At 43.0% G+C, this 22,112-nt stretch overlaps 1 protein-coding gene across 1 annotated transcript; it reads right to left on the bottom strand.

Moving 5' to 3' along the window:
* Positions 1–11,136: 11,136 nt before the first annotated feature.
* TAS2R16 (taste 2 receptor member 16) lies at positions 11,137–12,122 on the bottom strand. Its single transcript, XM_019750028.2, has one exon. The coding sequence runs from the start codon at positions 12,120–12,122 to the stop codon at positions 11,172–11,174; it is 951 nt and encodes a 316-aa protein (XP_019605587.2). The 3' UTR covers positions 11,137–11,171.
* Between the last annotated feature and the right edge of the window lie 9,990 nt (positions 12,123–22,112).

Below are 22,112 nucleotides of genomic sequence, written 5' to 3'. Positions count from 1 at the left end.
GGCTGTGAAAACCAGCGGAGATTGAGGCTGAGTGAAATTGAGGGTATCTGGGGTCCCAGGAGTTCCTTTCAATAGACCCGCACACAAACTTACTCACTAATTAACTGACTCACTCTGCCCTCCAGCACTGGGGCAGCAGCTTGAAGGGCACCAGGAACATACTGGGAAGAACTGAGTTGTCTAGCTTCAGGGCGGAGCTGGAGAGGCAGCTTTCTCCCAGATAAAAGTGCTGGCAGAAGGTATTGTTCCTGTATAGAGCCTTCCCCTTTCCCAGTGTGCAGACACAGGTGCCTGTCATATCTGAGTCTCCATCAACCTGGCTATTACCACTTGCCCCGCCCTGATGATTCCCTGAGACTCCGCCCACCCAAGTTGCAGGCCCTCCCCAGCTGCTTCCAGTGGCTTTTCCACACAAACAGCCCATTTTGGCTCATGCTGCTGACCTTCCTAAAATCTCTCAAAGGTTCACAAAACCCAAAGTAATAGCAGCTGGCCTTGGCATGCCCTGTGCTTGTTGCTGAGCAGCTTTGAGCCCAGCAGCTGGCCTCGGTTTGCAGCCTCGCCTCTCCCAGACACCTCCAAGCCAAATGTAGTGGAAGACGTCTGTGGATCACTCTGTGGCTCATACCAAGTGGTCCTGGGCAGGGCACAGGCAGAAGCTGAACTTGGCCTGAGGAGGGACCCCTCCCATGGGGCCCTGGGGCTGGCCCACCGGGTGGCCAGCTTCAGATCACAACAGAGCACCACGAGACCACCTCCACAATGACACACCCAAAGGGAAGACTGAGTAGGCCCCAGAGCCCTGCGAAATTAAATCCTGCTCCCTATGGTCAGCCCCCTCACAACAACTCATCCACTGAAGTCATGGCCAGTCCTCACAACAAATCAGTCTGAGGGTCAATCCCTCCCACTGACGTGCAAAAAGCAAACAAGCTTCAACTACAACAAAGGGGCACACAATCTACACAAGGGACACACATGCAACCACTGCCTCAGGTGACCAGGAAGACGGCACCACTGGGGCTAACAGGACATCTACTGCATAAAGACACTCTACTAAGACCAGGACACAGAACAGCTCTACCTAATGCATAGAAAGAAACACAGGGGGACAGCCTAAATGGGGAGAAAAAGAAACATGTCTCAAATAAAAAAAAGAGCAAAGATCCAGAAAAAGAACCAAACAAAATGGAGACAAGAAATCAACTAGACGCAGTGTTCAAAACACTGGTTATAAGCATGCTCAATGGTCTCATTGAGAACTTCCACAAAGAGACAGGAAACATAAAATGGGAGATAGAAAACATAAAAAGAACCCAGTCAGAAATAAGGAATATGGTAACTGAAATGAAGAATACATTAGAAGGAATCGACAGCAGATTATATTAAGCAGAGGTTTGAATCAGCAATTTGTAAGATAAGGTAGCAGAAAACACCCAAACAGAACAACAAAAGAAAAAAGAATTAAAAAAAAAAATGAGAATAGTTTAAGGGGTCTCTGGAACAACATTAAACATAAAACATTCACATCATAGGAGTACCAAAAAGAAAAGAGGGAGAACAAAGAATGGAAAACCCAGAAGAAATAATGATAAAAAAAACTTCCCTAACCTGGTAAAGGAACCAGACATGTAAGTCCAGGAAGCACATAGTCCCAAACAAGATAAACCCAAAGAGGCTCACATCAAGATATGTCATAATTAAAATGCCAAAGGTTAAAGACAAAGAGAGAATCTTAAAAGCAGCAAGAGAAAGGCAGTTAGTTACCTACAAGGGAGCTTCTATAAAACTGTCAGCTAATTTCTCAACAGCAACTTTGCAGGACAGAAGGGATTGGCATGAAATAGTCAACATAATGAAAAACAAGGACCTACAACCAAGATTACTCTTCCCAGCAAAGCAATCATTTAAAAATGGAAGGAGAGATAAAGAGTTTCCAGATAAGAAAAAGCAAAAGGAATTCATACTCAACAAACAAGTATTACAAAAAATGTTATAGACTTCTTCAAGATGAAAAAAAGATCCAAAATATGAATAAAATGGCAATAACTACATGTTTAATAAAAATTACTTTAAATAAAAATGGATTAAATGTGCCAAACAAAAGACTAAGAACACCTGAATAGATAAGAAAACAAGACCCTTACATAATTCTACCTACAAGAGTTTCACTTCACATCAAAAGACACACACAGACTGAAAGTAAAGGGATGAAAAAACATATTTTATGAAAATAGAAATGAAAAAAGAAAATCTGGAGTAGCAATGCTTATACCAGACAAAATAGACCCTAAAACAAAGGCTATAACAAGACACAAAGAAGGACACGGTAATTCCACTTTTGAGTATTTATCTGAAGAATCCCAAAACACTATTTCAAAGGGATGTGTACATCCATATGCTCATTGCAGCATTATTTACAATGGCCAAGATATTGTAATGGACACTTGAATGTCCATCAATGGATGAGTGGATAAAAAAAGAGATGGTACATATATACAATGGAATATTACTCAGCCGTAAAAAAGAAAGGAATATTGCCGTCTGCAAAAACATTATGGACCTAGAAGGTATCATACTGAGAGGAGTAAATCAGATTAAGAAAGACAAATGCCATATGATTTCACCTATATGTGGAATCCAAATAAGAAAATAAATCAACAAACATAACAGAAGCACACTCACAGATACAGAGAACATTTTAATAGTTGCCAGATGGAAGGAGGGTTGAGGAGTTAGATAAAAAAAGTGAAGGGATTAAGAAGTACAAATTGATAGTTACAAAATAGTCATGGGGATATAAAGTATAGCATAAGGAATATGGTCAATAATATTGTATTAACTATGTATGGTGTCAGATCGGTACTAGATTTATTGGGATTCTCACTTTGTAAGTTACATAAATGTCTAACCACTATGTTAACATTTGAAACTAATATAATATTGTATGTCAACTTATTGAAAAATAAAAAAAATTATTAACCAAGTACAAGAGATAACAAGTGTTTTTGATGATGGGGAGAAAAGGGAACATGTGTACACTGTTGGTAGGAATGCAAATTGGTTCAGCCACAATAGGAAACAGAATGGCTATTCCACAAAAATTAAAATAGAACTACCTTATTATTGAGCCATCCCATTTCTGGGTATATATGCAGAAATGAAATCAGGATATTGAAGAGATGTCTGCACTCTCATGTTTATTGCAGCATTTATTCACAATAGCCAAAATATGGAAACAGCCTAAGTATCCATCTATCAACAGATGTCACACACACACACACACACACACACACACACACACGAATATTATTCAGCCACAAGACAGAAAGAAATCAATCTTGCCATTTGTGACAACATGAATTCACTTTCCTCCGCTTGACAAGTAAAATATGTCAGGCAGAGGAAAACAAATACTATATGATATCACTTATATGTAGAATCTGAAAAAGCCAAACTTTTAGAAACAGAGTAGAATGGTGGTCACCATGGGCTGAAGCATAGGGAAATTTGGGTTACGAGGTCTGACAATTAAGTTTGAGAACTTGTTGCAACGATATTGCTAACCTTTTTTGATATCAAAGAGATTATCCATTATGAATTTATACCAACTGGACAAGCAGCTAACCAAGTTTACTATTTGGAAATGCTGAAAAGGCTGCATGAAAAAGTTAAATGACCTGAACTTTTCGCCAACAATTCACGGCTCTTGCATCATGACAGTGCACCAGCTCACAAAGCACTGTCTGTGAGGGAGTTTTTAGCCAGTAAACAAATAACTGTATTGGAACACCCTCCCTACTCACCTGATCTGGCCCCCAATAAGTTGTTTCTTTACCTGAAGATAAAGGAAATATTGAAAGGAAGAATTTTGGTGACATTCAGGACATCAAGGGTAATACAATGACAAGTCTCAAGGCCATTCCAGAAAGAGTTCCAAAATTGCTTTGAAGGGTGGACTAGGCACTGGCGTTGGTGCACAGCTTCCCAAGGGGAGTACTTCCAAGGTGACCATAGTGATACTCAGCAATGAGGTATGTCGCACTTTTTCTAGGATGAGTTCACGACCTTAATTGTCTCACCTTGTATACTGGTCAAACGGTGCAGACTTGCAGTTACAAGATAAACAAGTTCTGGGGATCTAATGCACAGCATTGTGATTGTAATTAAATGTACAATATTATGTACTCGAAAATTTCTAAGTGATGAGCTCTTAAATGTTCTCACCACAAAAAAAGAAATGATAACTATGCAACATGATGGAGTACACAACACTGTGCTACTTAACACTCGGGGTAATCATATTGCAATACAAGTATATCAAGTGAACATGCTGTACACCGTAAATTGATATGATGTTACATGTCAATTACATCTTATAAAAAGAGATTAAAGATAGAAAAATTTAATAATGGGATAGGCCTTGCATTTGGTGTCAAGTAAGTGATAAAGACAGCAGATATAACAGAAAGGGCATCGACCTTGAAGGGGCAAAAGTGAGTGGTGTGGTTTGGCATTTGTAGATGCAGTTTGGCTGCAGCTAGGGCTTGAAGGGAGGACAGAACTTAGGCAATGGGTATAAAAAGGGAATACAGAACACGTATATGGTATCAGCAAATGTGAGGAGGTGGAGCGACGCCTGGATACCCAGGAGACATAAGCAGAGGCATCAGGTACGACACTTGGGTTTACGTTGGTGACAATTCAGAGTTATAGTCGGGCAGGTAGTTCACTGGCAGATCTTGGAAAGTCTTGAATACCAGGCTCCGAAATAGACAAAACGGTGCAACTAAAGTTTTTGAACCCATGTAACCTGAATGGTTAGATTGGGAGGGGCATGGAAAATATCATCCAATCAGTAAATTTTGTGGTGTGTCTAATTAGGAACAGACTTCATGCCAGGTGCTACCAGGAATTCAGCATTTTTGCCAGTGTTTTCTGCATCCCAAGGTATTAAGCTCATGGGTGTAGGGACCTGGCTCACAGTTATGTAAGCTAAGCAGGCAGTCAGAGTCTCCTGGCTTCCTGGGACACCGTGCATGGGAGCAGGCCAGCAGGGCCTGCCAGATGGGTTTCTCACCGAATGTGTTTTGTTTGCTGTATTTATATAACTTTGCTTCTCTTCTGCCTGTGTGCAGAGTGCTACTCCTCTGGCAGGCTGCCACCAGAGCCTCGCCCGGGTCTGTAAGTCTCAAGAAACCTATGTCCTGCAGTTAACCACCTGGCATGTTCTTTGGGTGTGCTACTTCTCAGGCACAACTCTTGGAACTCGGACTCGGTCCAAACAATTGCTGAGCCAGGCAGGAGCCCAGAAACACCCTTGGCCGTGTGGACATGGGGAAAGAGAAGGGGAATTCTGTGGGGGAAATCCCAGGACAACCCAGCACCTCTACATGGGGGGTTGTGGCATATATAGTCACTGAGTGGGAACTACTGCGTGTGTACTGGAATGACCCCAAAATGCCAGCCCGGACTGAACAATTACTGAGCACCACAGCCAAGGACCTGGGTTTAGAGAAAAGGAAAGCTGAATGCTCAGTGGCGACGGCTGTGGTCCAGGTACAAGGAGTGCTCACCCACCCCAACCGGGATCCCCAGGTCTAGGATCCCTCAGAGGCCTCTTCAGATGATGAAGAGGACATGTGTGAGGATGTAATAGCAAGGGGTGTACTGGACGTGCAACACACATGCCCCTGCTGCAAGCTTGTCCAATTCTGCAGCAGAAGTGGAAAACAGAACAGGACTCGCTACAGGAAGCTGACCCTGTTAATTTGCCGGCTCCAGAGAGGAAGCTACTTATGTCTAAGATACTGCTGCTGCATTGGTGGCTGGGCAATTGCTTTCGGCAGAAAGCTAGAGAAAGTCTGCCAGAATAGCCGTTCCGGTTGTGGGATAATGCCCTGGTTATGGGATAACAGGGTGGCAGGAGTCATTCTGAATGGGACTGAGGTGAGTAAGCTTGCATCAGTAAGGAGCCACCCCCGGCTGAGGCAGTGGCTTTAATCCGCCATCAATGAAGAGGAAACAATTTCACTCCTCGCATGGTTAATTGCTGCATGCAAGGCAGCCTGGGCCAGTGAGGGGGACATATCTATGCAAGCCATTAGGTGGCAGACTATGGGAGAAACGCAGGACACTCTTCGAAGTCTGGGGATGAGACCTGCTGTCTATTCTCAGAACTTTGCAGGGCCAGATAATGACGTTTTTACTGTAGGGATCAAAGATGTCATTTTACAGTCAATTCGGTCCCTAACCAACATTATGGCGCCTTAGTTTCCATTTTGAGCCCCCTGATAGGAGAAGCAACCGTCTGTGCTGCACAAGCAGCAGTGGATCTAGGAGACACTAAAAGAGTCGGTTGCCAAGGAGTGAGGAAGACAGAAAAGAAGGAGAAAGGGGGGGCTTGTCCGTGTCACCTGTAACCAGATGACTCTTGCAGGATGACTTGGACGACTGGAAATTGAGTAAAATGACTCCCCTGCCTGTGTGCAGCTGTGTTGCTTCCCTCCTAGGTAACACTGGGCCAGCCCTCGGACATACATTTTGTCATAGATTTAGCTAATGTTGTTTTTTTAAGTAGAGCTATTGATCCAATTAGTCAAGACCAATTTGCCTTTACATTGGGGAGGGGGGACAACAATGGACATTTACCGATCTCCCCCAAGGTTACCTGCACAGCCCCACTACCTGCCACGTCCTCAGGGCAAGAGCTCGGCAGCGCTGGCCAAGCCTGTCTCAGTCTACCTGCTTCACTACACCGATGACGTGATGTTAACCTGTGAGTCTCTTTCAGATCCAGAGCAAGCAGCTGGAACACTGATTACCCACCTGGAGCAGGAAGAATAGGTGACGAGTGCACCGAAGGGCAGGGGCCTGGGTTCTCTGTCCAATTATCGGGTGTGATGTGGCAGGTAAGACAAAAGTAATGCCGGGGAAGTTACTGACAAAATACAAGCTTTTCCCCTTCTCGCATCTGTTCCCCAGTTATTTTGGGGGGCCTCGTGGGCTATTGGTGACCCTTCATCCCCCACTTGGCCCAAATCCTTAGGCCATTATATAGACTGGCTAAGAAGAGGGTGCTTTGTGGTTGGGAAACCCAACACACCGAGGCGGTCATTGCAGCAAAACGGACAAACACGTACAGGCTTTGGGCATGATTCAACCTGACGTGCCCTGTGAATTGGATGTGGCTAGTGCCACGGAGGGTTTGGGCTGGGGCTGCTGGCAGTGGCAGAATGGACAGCGTGCACCTCTTGGTTTCTAGTCGCAATTATGGAAAGGAGGGGAACAGCGGTACAGCCCCATCGAAACACAGCTCTGCGGTATCCCACACCCTTCATCATTGTGAACCGCTCGCCAGGACGATCCCTGTCACCGTAAGGACTTTCCTCCTGACCGCTGAGTGGACTCAGGACACGCTGCGGAAGCCGCACTCAGGTGCTGTACAGACACGGACTCGGACTAAATGGCATGCGTATTTACAGCAGCGCAGCACCTTGGTCGCCAGCCCTTTCAGTGAGGAGATTCATGCTGCCCTGGGACCCGTGAACTATCTCACTACAGGCCTCTCTGCTGACACCCCCAATATGGACATCGAACCATCCCCCGCTGTAAGGAAGGACGGCGATGGTACACAGACGCTTGGTACACAGATGGCCCTGCAGTGGACTGCGTTGCTACGCAGCCCCTCACCCATACCTTATGATGGTGCTGGAACGCCGCAAAGCAGCCAACAGGTGGCGCTACAGGCAGCACGGATGGTGACTGTCTTAGAAGCAGCTGAAGTCACTCTGTGTACCCACAGCTGGGTGGTCTTCAAGGGCTTCACTCGATGGCTCCCCACCTGGGCGGCAAATGAGTGGATGGTTGCACAGCGACTGCTGTGGGATCAGGAACTATGGCAAGACATACCGGCAGCAGTACAGCTGAAAACTGTCACAGTGTACCAAGTCCCAGCTCATGCAGGGTTAAATACCCCACCTGGAAATCAGGAGGCAGACAGCCTCCCCCGGCTGCACCAGGCCCTCAGGACCATCAGTGACTCCCTTCGAAGAGAAAGGCGCACTGGGTATGTTCTCCTGACAACGGAGCCCTACCAGGCTCTCTGCATTTAAGTGACTGGGCCACACAGTCTCATGTCCAAGCAAGGCACTGAAAACATTATGCTCTTGCTGCTGCTATGAGACCTACCCATGTAGACACACATGGTCTCTTGGCCATGGTGCTGGCAAACCAGGCCTTGGTGGGTGGCCATCTGAGCCCATGGGACATTGGCATAGAACAGGGACTATTAATATCCTCAGTCTTGTCTTTAAAACCTCTCTCCACATCACTATTCAAAATGCGGGGCCCATGATAAAGCAGGGCTCCCTCTGTGCGACCCCTTTTCTAGTTGTTTGACCTCCCTGGCCCCCTCCTGGTGTCTCCCATTTTGGGGTGTTGATGTTTTCCTCCTGGGCTTGTTACTGTTTTTCCTTTGCCTATATTGTTGCTGCGCAGTTTGGTTACATCTTTGGCTCATAAGAATCCACGAGCTATGACTGCTGGGGGTAGGTAGGGTGGAATGTAGGGACCTGGCCCACAGTCATATAAGCTAACAGGCAGTCAAAGTCTCCTGACTTCTTGGGATGCTGTGTACATGAAAGCAGGCCTGCAGGGCCTGACAGATGGGTTTTATAACCGAATGTGCTTTGTTTGCTGCACCCACATAACCTTGCCTCTCCTCTGCCTGCACGAGGATGGCTACCCTTACGGCCTGCCAGCCCTGGAGACTCTTCCCTGTCTGCAAGTCTCCATAAACCTATGTCCCACACTCAGCCACCTGGTGTGTTCTTTGGGCTTGCATCTTCTCAGGCACAAGTCTTGGAACAACCCAGACTCAGTCTGAACAATGGGGTATTGTGTGAAGGGTGGAAGGTCTCCATTCCGTTGCCAATGGCCTGACATATATATATGGGATACGTTTGTATACAGGTGCTGGGCTGTAGAATTCATATGGCACCTCCTAAATTCAATGCCACCGCTCACAGGTGTCTAAACATCGGCTCTTCTGTGGCTTGCTTGTTGTGAGTTATCATGCAACACACTCTGTGTGTGTGTGTGTGTGTGTTTGTGTGTGTGTGTAACAAGTGTTAATAATGAGTGTTATACTGAAGACTACTAACAAGTTGGACAACACGAGTGCATAGCCCCTTTGTGCCTGGAATTCCTATATATATGAAACACTTTCTGTTTCTTCCAGATTTCTGAGATTTTAGAACTTGCAAGATGCGGATATAAATGATCAACAGAAATAATTTAAATTTCACTGGCTTTTAGCCCACTTATTTCATTGGGATTCTACACCCTTGCAACCCATCTCCCCACTATCCTAGGCATTCCTGGAAGTCTCTGATCAGATAAGACAATGTTGATATCTATCCTTTATTTTCCTTTTTTCTTTTCAATCCCATTTTATATGGTTATGATTCTGTTCCCCCAACATCACTGCTTCCATCAGGTTCCATCCCACCTTCTACTACAGTTGAACCACTGGAGCTTGGGAGCCAAAGCTGCACTGGGTGCTGCTGTGAAGTGGGAAACTATGCTTTACTCCCTTCTGTGCAGCAATACAAACGGTGCTGAGATACACCAAGGGGCAGAGTCTTTGGTGAAAGGGGTATTTCAGTTTGTACTTATATTTCATACTCTCAGTTTCAAATAGTAATTCAAGGAATGACTTGACTGGGACACAAATCAGAGTGATAGACCCAAACCCAGATCAGAATTTCCTTTCCCTTCTAGAGATGAAGCGTGTCTTTCATAGCTGAGCTTGAGATCCCTGCATCCTTTTTTGGGTAGGATGGTTTCTCTCAGGAGGTGTTTCAATCTTCGAATGGCAGAGCCAGAAGTTCCGTTCATCAGGCATGCCCAATACATATAAAAGGTGAATAAAAAATACATTCTTAACCTCTGGCACCACAAGCCTTAAGAGATGAAGCTGTCTTTAGGAAAAATACCTTGATGAGGGCCTGGAGCAGATGAAGTTGAGACCCAAAGGAGTGGGAGGTGGCTGTTACCAAGATATTTTGTTGCTTGCGGATGAGGGTGAAGAGGAGAGAAATGATGAGAGAGATGCCATGGGGAAAAGGTGGGACTGGACCTGGGTGCTACAAGGAAATAGATATGAGAGAAGCCTGTGGGATGCAGGAGGTGGAAAAGGATTTCTAAAGAATAGGAAAGTACTGCAGGTGATTTTCAGTTGATCACTATATGGTTCCTGTGTTCTTATCCATAGAGAGTTCAGGATTGTCACAGAGCATAGACTAGAAGGGTATAGAGAATTTAAGCCAATACACTTAGATTTTATGAAGTAAGAAGTGTTTCCAGATGACATCTGGGTTATATATAGAAGAAAACTAGCTAAGCTTTAATCTGAGAATCTTTCTAAAAAGTTAATTTCAAATCGTACAGCAGAGAGGCATGGATCCAGCCCATGGGAACTACAAACAATTACCCCAGTTAAGCTGCAAATATTTGGACGGGTTCTAGAATGAACCTAGATTGGGTAGGTAGTTTGCTATTCTGGGGAGAGTATAATGTCTTGACGAATGCAAATGAAGATTTAAGTTTTGACTTGAGTTTTAAAGGAATAAAGGCACAGTACTTGGAAGAGAAACAAAAAAGAAAATTCATGTCATTGGATAAAGGTCCAGAAGCAATGGGGGATGGGGGGGGGAGAGAGAGAGAGAGAGAGAGAGAGAGAACCAGATCTTTTCTTGACTAAATTTAGAAAAGTGAATTAAGGCTTTAGCATGGGGAACATTCAGGGTATGGGCAATAAATTATTGTGGGGGAGGGACTCAGATTAATGTGTGAAGTAATTTGCAGTCATGAAGAGGATAAAATAAAAAGAATGTGTGGACACCATGATTTTGGCTTTCTTGTGTAGAATATACTGGGAGTCAGACTCCAGATGTCGAGAGGACAAAGGAGAGATGGGGAAGTCATGAAAAAGTCAGGACCAGCCCAGGGATTGTGGAAAGGAAAAGAAAGGAGCGGCATAGAATAGAGAAAGGGTTGTTTAGAGATGGATGGCTGTGGGAATAAAACAGAATGAGGCTTGCATTGACCGTATCTCACTGTCACATAGGGGAGTATCAAGAGCCATGCTGTTTATTGGTATTAGTTGCCTAAATGCAAACTCCCATCTGCCCAGGGGGTCTTGTACCTGGTGCCTCAAGCATCCTCTGGCCCCAGCACCTTACCTTTAAAACCTTTTTTAATTTAGTGTTGCTCAACATTAGTGAAGTGGAATGAATAGAAACTACAGCATAGATGATAATTTCCCACACCCAGAACCAGGGTGTCTTCTTAAACAGGCTGTCTATGGCGGAGACGAGTATGGTCAGAAAGTAAGAGGTAAAGAAGACGAGGAAGACGGCGAAAGACCTCAGGGCAGTGGACTGAGCTTTCGTGCTCGAGTTGCCGTGGCCAGTGCTGTGATGTTGCATCTGCCCCAAGTGCTGGGACAGTGAGGATATGAGCACGATGGTGGACGCCACAAACAGGAGGAAAGGAATAGTCAACACAACCAGCTGCTGAGATATCAGAAAATTCTGTAGAACAGCCTGAAGTCTCTCTATCACAGTGTTGTTTCTAGGGAAATGCTTCATGGCCATTAACTTCACAGTGATGTGATTCCTAATAGCTGAAAAGATGATTGTCACACAAGAAGTCAGCAGAGAGCCCAGCAACAGCCAGGGAACCAACCTCAAAATTCTCCATCTCAGCCAGAGGAAGATGGGGTGAGTGAAGGAAGAGATTTTGACACAGTAGACAATGGCAAGCAAGCTGGTTAACCAGAATGAAAGTGTATTGGTGAATTCCCAGATGATCCCTAGGTACCAAAATACCCAGTCAGGGTGGAAATAGGAGCAAAAATTGTACAGCACCGAGGAACACTGTAGACAGACACGGCAGGAGCCTAGGCTGATGAGAATCATTTCCACAGGTGACATCGTTTTGACCTGAACCCACTCTCTGCCCAGCACTGCAACAATTAAGCTACTCTGCACAATTATTGCCACGGACTCAAGCACATAGATGACGATGAAGAAGACAGTGAGTTGGATGGGGAGCATCCTTCTTCTCCGAAGTATCTTCCCAGACACACACTCAGAATCTCTGCAACAATTTCCAGGGAGGGAACATGTTCCTGGTCCCACCGCTGTCCATGCAAGAAAGTACCTCCCTGTGGATGCAAATTCTCCCCAGCTCATTCTTGACTTCGCCATTTCCCTACCTGCAGGATTTGCCTATGCTTTGCTTGCTGGTTTGTTATCAGGCCTGGAGGCAGGGAAATGTTGTTTGAATGTGGATTCCTGCTCCTGCGGTGATTTGGTTATGCCCATAAAAGAAATGCCTATTTCGTAACTATGCTACTTATTTCCTCGTTATCTCTCTGAGGTGTCTTTAACTTATTTCCCTATCTTCTTTAAGTGATATCTTCACTCTTTTAACCTAAAATGTGGGCCACAGAAAAGATAAATCCACTGTTCATTCATGTTCTGGGTAATACCTATATTCTGCTGAGTGCTGTAGCAACGCCGACATCAGAAACCCTTTCTCCCCAACTTCCACAGTAGCTGGGGGTGGGCACTACAGCCAAAGGGCAAGCATCAAAAGAAAATAATAAAGAAAAGTCCTTACTCTGAGATTCTACCAGCACAATTTCTGGATTCCAGACCCTCAACTATCTACATCCGATACAGACCAGAGAAACCACTGCACACTCCCAGTGCACCCCCTACAATCAAGGGGTGGCATCCTTGGCTATTGTTCTGCCAGTGTCAGCACCTGGAGCTTTATGTATCTTTGGGAATTGTTCCTGGTCCATTAACATTGCTGGTTTTTGTTTTTCTCTTTACATAGCTAGGCTCTCTCTGGCGCTGCTCAAGATTAATTGAAGAGGGCCTTCTTTTCATTGTTATTATTATTATTATTTTCAGTTATAGTTGATGAAAGAGGGCTTTCTCACCACTAGCAAAACAAGTTAAAAAAAAAAATTAGGCCTACTGAACAGCCTGGAAGACTTGTTCACTTTTTTATCGTCCCGTCCCGTCCAAACCTATCCTATTCTATGGTAACATTGTATGCCATTGACTCTGGTGTAATATGGTTCTGTAAAATTGCAGTCCTTATAAAGTACCCACATACTAGATATTTCTGCAAGAGTCTCCTGTGGGCTCACGAGTCTGACTCCAGTGAGTGCAGGATGGTCTGGCCTGTCATGCGCCTGTGGAGGATCCTGCACTTGCGAGCTTCTTCCCTTTGCGGTCGTAGCACGGCCACGGCTGTAACTCCCGCCCCACCCCGCCCCACGTCCTATGATCACGCTGCTGGCAGCCCAATCCCCACAGGCCCTGAGCCTCAGCAGAGCAGTCAGTGGCCTGTGGAGAAGCAGACCTGTGGTCACACTCTGAACTGTTTGAGGGGACTTGGAAGCATAACCCCTTGCCTTTCTGTCCTTTGTAACTTCCCCAGAGGCAAATCTGGTTTGTAGTTGCACAGACAATTATAATAGCATCCTCAGGAAGCCAGTTTATTTTTTTTTTATTTTTATTTTATTTTTTTTTTATATCTTGATTCTGGACACAGCTCTATGCATTTAATGTGCTGGTGTGGAAGTAAATACATGTTGTGTGGCGCCTTGGAACACGAAGCGGGTCATTGAAAAGCTCAGGGGTAAAAAGATCCCTATTAGCATGGAACTTGGGAATGTGTACACTTTGGGTACTGTTTCGGGCAAGGGACAAACTACATATTTCTTCTAAATATCTAGGAATTGATTCATAGCTTTTGAGGCAGACTAGAGAATGAATTCAGGAAATGAGTTTGGAAAAACTACACCAGATGACACTCAATATTTAATTAGTGACTTCTAAAATGAGAGGAGAATTCTAATAATTGTTACTTAGTGAGGGAGACAAAGTAAAAATCATGGACACTTATATGTGATAAGCACCAAATCTGTATGAACTTTAATTATTCAAGGAAGAGAAAATAGAAGTAATTTAACGTGAAGTTTAGAATTTGTGAACATAAAACAAGAAACCACTGAACTCATAATTTTTTTTAAACCATAGTTAAAAAAATTACATTAGGAAACAAAATATTAGAAAGCATTGGCTTTACTTTCTCAATAAAACGTAAGAATCGGGAAAATTTGAAAATGAGATGACAAAAGAAGAGTTTACACTTAAAAGATGAATTGCTTGAAATGTATCCAGACATAAGAAGGGAGAAAGGTGAGCTAAGAAATGATGGGAAGGGAAATATGCAATAATAGCAATAACATCTGCCTTTTGTCCTGGATACACTATGCATGTTGCCTCCTAAATACTCTGTTTCATTCTGAGAAACCCCACAATGCTCGTGATTGTCCAAACCTCCATATGAGGGTCCTTGCTACATCCCTCATGACCGGATAGCAGACACAGCAGTTTGACCAAGACCGAGCATCTGTCCAAATTAGCCACTCGTAGCATGGCCTCAGCCTGAGAGACGGCCTGGCATGACTATTGCACAGGAGCACTCCTATGTGGTAGTAACCAATTCAATAACCAGATACTCACATTAGGAGAGTCTGAATATGAGACACACAAAGTGAGTCCCTAGGTTGGTGGTTAATGCTCCCTGGAGTTAGAAGTTCAAAGTTGGCTCTTTCATTGCGTGTGCATGTGAATCGTGTAAAACACTACAACCCCTAGGAGGTAATTAGAAAATAACTGTTGAATGAATGGTGACAACAGAGACAATAGACTAGAGAGACACATGTCCTACTATATTACAAGTGTCAGGGCCTTGAAAATCATACAACCAGCAGCCTGACACAGTAGAGAAACATACACTGTTATTATGTGTGATTATAGTCCTGTGTCATTCATCGACTGAAATGGGCAAAGATGCCAAAATACAAGTGTATCCAAATTGGAAGCTATGTTTTAGGGAAAAACTTGTGTCTTGGGCATTTCCTTTGAACAAATACATTGATATTGAATGAGACGAATTGGTGATTACAAATTTTTATGCATCATATGTGACATTGTGGAAAGTGAATCCCATGGCTTGTACTGCTGTGAATGTGCACTATTGATCAGCATTTGAACCAATGGGACTGGCAAAATGAACCCCAAGTTAATACAACGTGAATTCAACAATGCTCTGGTCATGCTCCCATCACATGGTAGTTTATTGAATTGTTGTGGTAAAACAATGGCCCCTGAAACATTCATATCCTAATCCCCCAAACCTGTGAACATGTTATTTTATCTGGAAAAAGGGACTTCGCATGTATGACTAAGTTAAGGATCTTGAATGGGAAGATTATTCTTGAAAATCTGGGTGGGCCCAATGTAATCACAAAGGTCCTTACGAGAGAGGTAGTGTGGGGTGAGAGCCAGAGGGAAATGAAATGATGGAAGCAGAGATCGGAGTCATGAGCCAAGGGATTCAGGCAGCTTCTAAAAGCAGAGGGAAACAAAGAACAAATGCTCTTCTAGAGCAGGGAGAAGAAGCACAGCTCTGCGGATACCTTGATTTAGACCTAGACTCTGACCTCCAAAACTTTGAGATAATAAGTTTATGCAGAAGTCCCTTCTTATCCATGGGGGGAATGCTAAGACCCCAGGTGGATGCCTGAAAAAGCAGAGTACCAAACCCTATATGTACTGTTTTTTCTCATACATACATACATACATACAATAAATTTTAATTTATAAATAAGGCACAGTGAGTAACAATAGTAATTAATAATAAAATACATTATAACGGTAATAACTGTAATAATAAAACTGTATAACAATAATAACTGTAATAAGTTGTAACTATAATAAGAGTTATATGAATGTGGTCTCTCTCTCCAAGTATGTTTTGGACTGTACTCACCCTTTTTCTTGCGATGATGTGAGATGATTTAATGTCTACATGGAGAGATGAAGTGAAGTGAATGACGTAGTCATTGTGACGTAGCGTTAGGCTACTGTTGACCTTATATGGATAATTCAGAAGGAGGATCACTGAGCCGTGATGATGTCATGTCTTCCACCCACAAATTTAATGCATTTTCCATCTAAACTAAGTACTTAGTCACACACTGTAGCTGTAACTCTTGCAGTTTGAGGTGCATCAACACAACTAGCGGGAACTTCTCTTTTTTTCTTCACAATGTCATGGGTAGAAGATTTATTCTTACCGTAGATTTTAGCAGCCTCAGCATACAATACTTTTTTCTTTTCTTATTAAGTTGAGAACTTTCATCTTTTCATGTAAAAGAAGCACTTTATGGCTTCTCTTTGGCATGTCTAAATTGGCAGTATCCTATGCTTGCACTTTGGGGACATTATTAAAATATAGGTGACTGGAACACAAGCACTGTGGTAGTATGACAGTTGCTATGACAACCAAGATGGTGGCTACTAAATGACTAAAGGGTTGGGAGCATACGCAGTGTGGTGATGCAGACAATAGGGTGAGTCATGTCCCGGGCAGATGGAGGGGGACATCACAGATTTTATCAGGCTACTCAGAACGGTATACAATTTAAAACTTACAAATTACTTCTGGAGTTTTCCATTTAATATTTTGGACTGCAGTTGACTGCAGGTAACTGAAATCTTGGATACTTTATACATACAATGGAATATTATTCAGCTTTCTTTAAAAAAGAAAATGCTGCTATTTGTGACAACATGGATAAACGTTGAGGACATTATGCTAAGGGAAATAATCTAGTCACAGTAGGGCAAATACTGCGTAATTCCACTTATATGAGTTATCTAAAATTGTCAAACTCATAGAAGCAGAGAATACAATACTGATTTCCAGGGGCTGGGAGGTGGGGAAAATGGGGAGTTGTTGTTCAATGGGGATAAAGTGTCAGTTATGCCAGATGAATAAGCACTAGACACCTGCTGTACAGCACAGTGCCATGTTAACAACGTGGTATTGTGCATTCAAAACTTGTTAAGAGGGTAAATGTCATGTTAAGTGTTTACCACAAAGACAAAACAAAAAACAGAGGGATATAAGGAAACTCTGGGAGGTGTCGCATGTGTCTGTTACCTTAACTGTGTATCACCGTGCTTGAATATGTCTAAATTCATCACATTCTACACATTAAATATGCATAGTTTTTGTATATCAATTACACTTCAATATGGCTTTAAAAATAAAAAAAGGAATTAAAATTAAAACAATAACTGAAACCTAGGTTCCATCCCTAGTACTGTGGTTTAATTGCCTGGGTAGTCGGATTTTTAAAAAATCACCCCATCTAGTTCTAAAGTGCAGCTCAGTTTTAGACACACTGCTTTTACAGCCACCTCTGTGGAGAAGACACCTGCATAGGTGGTGATAATAACAAAACTCCTAAATAATTTACTTTTAAAATCATCTGTGGGAAGGGAAGTAAGCTCTTAGTTTTATAAACTGTTAACAGTTGGAAACAACAGGAATGTCCACTTCTCCAGGAATTATTTTGTAGATCCATGTTATAAAAAGGGCCTTCTTTAAAAAATGGTTTTATCCCTCAGTGCGTTAACACAATATGAATCTTGTTGGAGCTTTCTTAGTTCCCAAACTGAAGATGTATAATGTTCTTATATCCCACCCCCCGAAAATCTGACACATTAATTATACTACAAAAGCCATAACTTTTCTGTGACTACAAATGAAATGTTTAATGCTATATATTGTAATATTTTCAAAGCATTCACCAACGCTGTATGTGTTATAATGATCTAATAACGTAAGAGCCTGCACATTACACAAAATCTAGGGCCTCTAAACAAAGCCTTCTTCTCTGAAGATCCTATGAACATTTATACTCTATGTACCTCTTTTAACTTCCCTGTGTTAAATAAATTCAGAGATAGTTCAGCTCTGGAGGCAACTTAAACCTACTCTTGCTTTCTATAAAGAAGCTCCTTGCTTCTTTTCAGTCTGTGACTCAGTCTCATTTTTTATGGTATATACTTGTAACATGGAGGAAGATTGCATCCAGCCTTAGACTGTGGGAAAAATGATTTCATTCTCACCCCAAAATGAACAGCATGTTTGCTTACCTGCCTTCCCCTTTATAACTAACTCCCTTTCCTGAAAAATAAAACGCCTTCCCCCACAGGCTTGTCATGGAGTTTTTTTGTGTGCCTTTGATCCTTGTTGCAGCAATCCCAGATTTGTCACAAAACCCTGGATTCAGCTGTTTTCCCAATAAGCATTCAATAACAGAACTGTTCATTTGGTGTGGCAATGACACTCAAATAGTCACCATTTCACAGAATATCTGATAGTAACTAATGTGGTTCAAGCATTGCATCATAGGGCATTCTCTCTCCTATTTCTCATTTTGCCATCAGCCTGTATGGCCTGAAGCAAGTGATCCTTCCTTCCTTCCTTCCTGTCTTTCTTCCTGTCTTTCTTCCTTCCTTTCTTCCTTTCTTTCTTTCTTTCTTTTCTTTTCTTTTCTTTTCTTTTCTTTTCTTTTCTTTTCTTTTCTTTTCTTTCTTTCTTTCTTTTGCTTTTCATTTCATTCTTTAAACAAGAATCATAGTATTAATTTGTTCAGTCTGCAATTTATGGAATGTACATATTACTGAAACCCAGTCAACTGGCAAACTGCAAATTATAGAAAATACAAGAACTCTCACTTAACACTAAAATGATGCCACCCATAGGCTTTAGGCAAAACTCTTACCTAAAGGAGTGAAAGGCCAGCATCACCATCAACAACAAAACAACTGCGTTTCAGGTGACACATGTAACTCCACTCGGCATGGCCTCTCGCTTCCTCATTCGGACATTTTCCTCATTCAGCATTATCCCTGATGCCCTAGAACTTTTGAACACTCAAGGAGCAGAGCTTCCAGTGATCTGCAGTAACGTGGAGGAGAAGAAACCCCTGTCTCCTGTTATATTCAATTAGAGGGGTACAAAAGCCGAACATACTCCAGAGACTCAGAGATGTTTCGTGGACGTTGCCTCTCTCCCTAGGACATAGTATAAGCCTGCGAGTCTGGGAGGTGTTAGGGCAGAATGAGAGACACTTCCCTTAGAGATATTCTTCTCTTGCAATGTCTAAAGCCATGGTTCCCATGGGTTACCAGCATCAGTAGCTCCTGGAAAATTGTTAGAAATGCAAATTCTTGGCCCTACCCAGACCTACTGAATCAGAAATTCAGGGAGTGGGACCCAACCATCTGAATTTTAACAAGTGATTTTGAAGACTGATAAAGCTTGAGAATCACTGATTTAAACACATCATGTCTGGTCCCTTCCAGCCTTGGGGTGATGCAAGCCCTCGCACATATAGGCTAGCCTATGGTCACTTCTCAGGATGCTCATTATGAATTTATCTGACTCCAATGGAAGACACAATTCTGTTCTGGCTGAGACTCTTTCAACATGTAAAAGAAGTGAGGTTTTTGTGTTTGTTTTTAGTAAATGGTGTACCACTGTGAAAATTTCCTTGTCCTAATTTTGGGGCAGTATAATATTTTCAGGGGTTGGGTACCTTAGACAGAGGTTTTAGAATAAATCTTTACTTAATAATATGTGGTAAAGGAGAATGAGAGATAGACGGGCTTGGAAGAGCTGTGAGAAACCTTTACTTGCTTATCTTCTGTATCTTTCTCGAGTGCAAGGGCAAGAATTCATCATCCAGTCCTGGATGCAAACAACGCTGTCAACCTTCATGGTTGACTTGGTGGTAACCCAGAGGATTTGCGTAGGAAAAACAGAACGGGCGAATGAAAATATCAAGAAGGAAAACTGGACAACGAAGAGAAACAGGGCAAGAGTACTCAAGCCTCCTGGTTTTTGTCTCATCTCAGAATGTAGACTTGTTCACAGCTGGCATTAACCCTCTTTCCAGGGGCAAGGAAGGCTGCGAAGGGACTATGGTCCTGGAGTTTGGAAACCGTCACTTCTCAAGGGTAAAGGTGCCAACCACATGCTACTACCCTGCTAGGACCAGTTCCATCCCCCAAACCTTAACACCCCCAAATTTATAACTTTTTGAAAGGTAAATAATAGCATGTTATTATGTGATAGCAATAATCTAGTAGAGCAGGGGAAATTGATGATGTGGGGGGAAAAGGGTGGGAGAGAGAGAGAGAGAGAAAGAGAGAGACTAGCTTTTGGAGCTTTGTCCTTAGTAAGCAAGAGGTGGTGGGATCTAGTCAAGTAGAGGAGTTGCCTTTGTTGTATGTGACGGTGTTTCTGTTTTTGTTTTTCCCTAGTAGCAGCAGGAAAAGAAGTATACATATGATAACGTGTAGACAGTGATAACATGATAGAAGTTCCTTTCTAGTTGTGCTTATTTTTTCAGTGAAGTTGGAAGCAAGGTCCCAAGAGTTGAGAAAGAGGAAAGGATGCAATGTTGGAATTTGAAGACCGGTGAATTTACCCAAGAGATATTTAGGAGACAGACACATCTTGCAAAACTCCAGAGGGCAGCATTTACATAGACTAGTCCACAAGAAGCTGTGGGGGTGTGTGTGGCCATAAACCTGTTACTCAGATTCCCTGCTGCTGCCAACATAATTGACTAATGGTCCCCGCCTCTGCCCTCTGGATCCACAACCACATTTGCAACAAGAGTCATGCTTCCCATCGGCCGCTCTCACCTAGTGACCGAGCCTGGTGGCGGTAAAAGGAGGAATAATGTAGATCCATTCCTGTAAGATGGAGGACTCCTTAACTGTGTGCTTTTGGCTCAAGGATGCTTCATTCTGGCTAGAACATCCTTAGAGCTGCACTGCTGTGTAAGAATGTTCCTACCTAATCGTCTCTCCTCCCTCCACTCCTTCATAGAAGTCAAGTCTCATCTGAGTCTGAATTCTATCTCTATCTTCTCCAGCTTCATCCTCTTTTTGCTTCACAGGCATTTCTCCAATAAAGCTCTTGCATATCTAATGCTATTTTGATGTCTACCTTTTGGAAGCTGAACAAATGTAAGTGGTACCAGGAATGGCCTGAGAAACAGGTTATAAAATAGGGTTTGGGGACTGACTCACTCATATCTCAGCAAGCAAAGAAAACCACAATATGAGTGTTATTTGGAACACAAAGATTCTCTGACATAAGATGGTGGCCTGGTTGCTGGAGATTTCACCCCTGGTGAAACATACCTGCAGAATGAACTAAACTGCCTTTGCAGTTGTGATGACTTAGTTATTTAAAAGATACAGAGGGGGCAATATCTACAAAGACAGTGGAATTGGCTAGTTGCTGCTAGGTTGTATTGACACCCCGGAGAGGTATAAGTGGCAAGTGGGGTCCACTGACAAGCAATCAAAAGCTAAATGTGAGAGCCAGAGGCACATTTCGTAGATTATAATCAGGCCCTTATCACTTACAGTGGAAGAGCAAAGACCAGACACAACTAAGCAATAAAATGAAAATCTGATAGTGTTGCAGAAACGTCATTTAAATGTTCAGCCAAGGCAGGTCTGTTAGGATAAAGTAGGGCCTTGGTTGGGCAAACCTGGGATACTTTATACACCTGGGATGGAGGATATCTGAATTCCTGCTCCTTAGAATTTTGGCTGTACAAACACCATTGAACACTCAAAACTATCAGAGGTGTTCTACCATTCGCTGAGAAATCTAACACATCTCCCACACTGGAGGATGCCACGAGTACAGAGGCCTCTCCCTCCTAGGCTTCAAGTACCATCCTCAGGAGCTGTCCCATCTCCTCTCCTGGGTGCCAGACTGGTCACAAATGTTAAGTCCCTGGAAGGCCTAGTGGGGACATGATAAACCTGATAAAACAGGAAAAGAGATTAAACAGAAAAGGAACTGCACAAAATGGGTTGGGGGTATTAATAGCAGACTATACTCACATCAGGGAAATGCAAATCAAAGCCAGAAGGTGTTATTATCTCACACCTATTAGAATGGCCATCATAGAAAAGGCAAGACATAACAAGTGTTGGTGAGGATGTAGAGAAAAGGGAACTCTTTTGCACTGTTAGTGGGAATGTAAATTGGTACAACCATTATGGAAAACAGTATGAAATTTCCTCAATAAATTAAAAATAGAACTAACATAAGATCTGCAATCCCAC

The sequence above is a fragment of the Rhinolophus sinicus genome, linkage group LG11 (genome assembly GCF_036562045.2).
Source record: "Rhinolophus sinicus isolate RSC01 linkage group LG11, ASM3656204v1, whole genome shotgun sequence".
Classification (NCBI taxonomy): domain Eukaryota; kingdom Metazoa; phylum Chordata; class Mammalia; order Chiroptera; family Rhinolophidae; genus Rhinolophus; species Rhinolophus sinicus.
This window is presented reverse-complemented; position numbering and strand designations above follow the sequence as displayed.

Bases quoted from the DNA above. Each gene is read 5' to 3' on its own strand.
- TAS2R16 (XM_019750028.2), bottom strand. From the start codon at position 12,122: ATGCTCCCCATCCAACTCACTGTCTTCTTCATCGTCATCTATGTGCTT.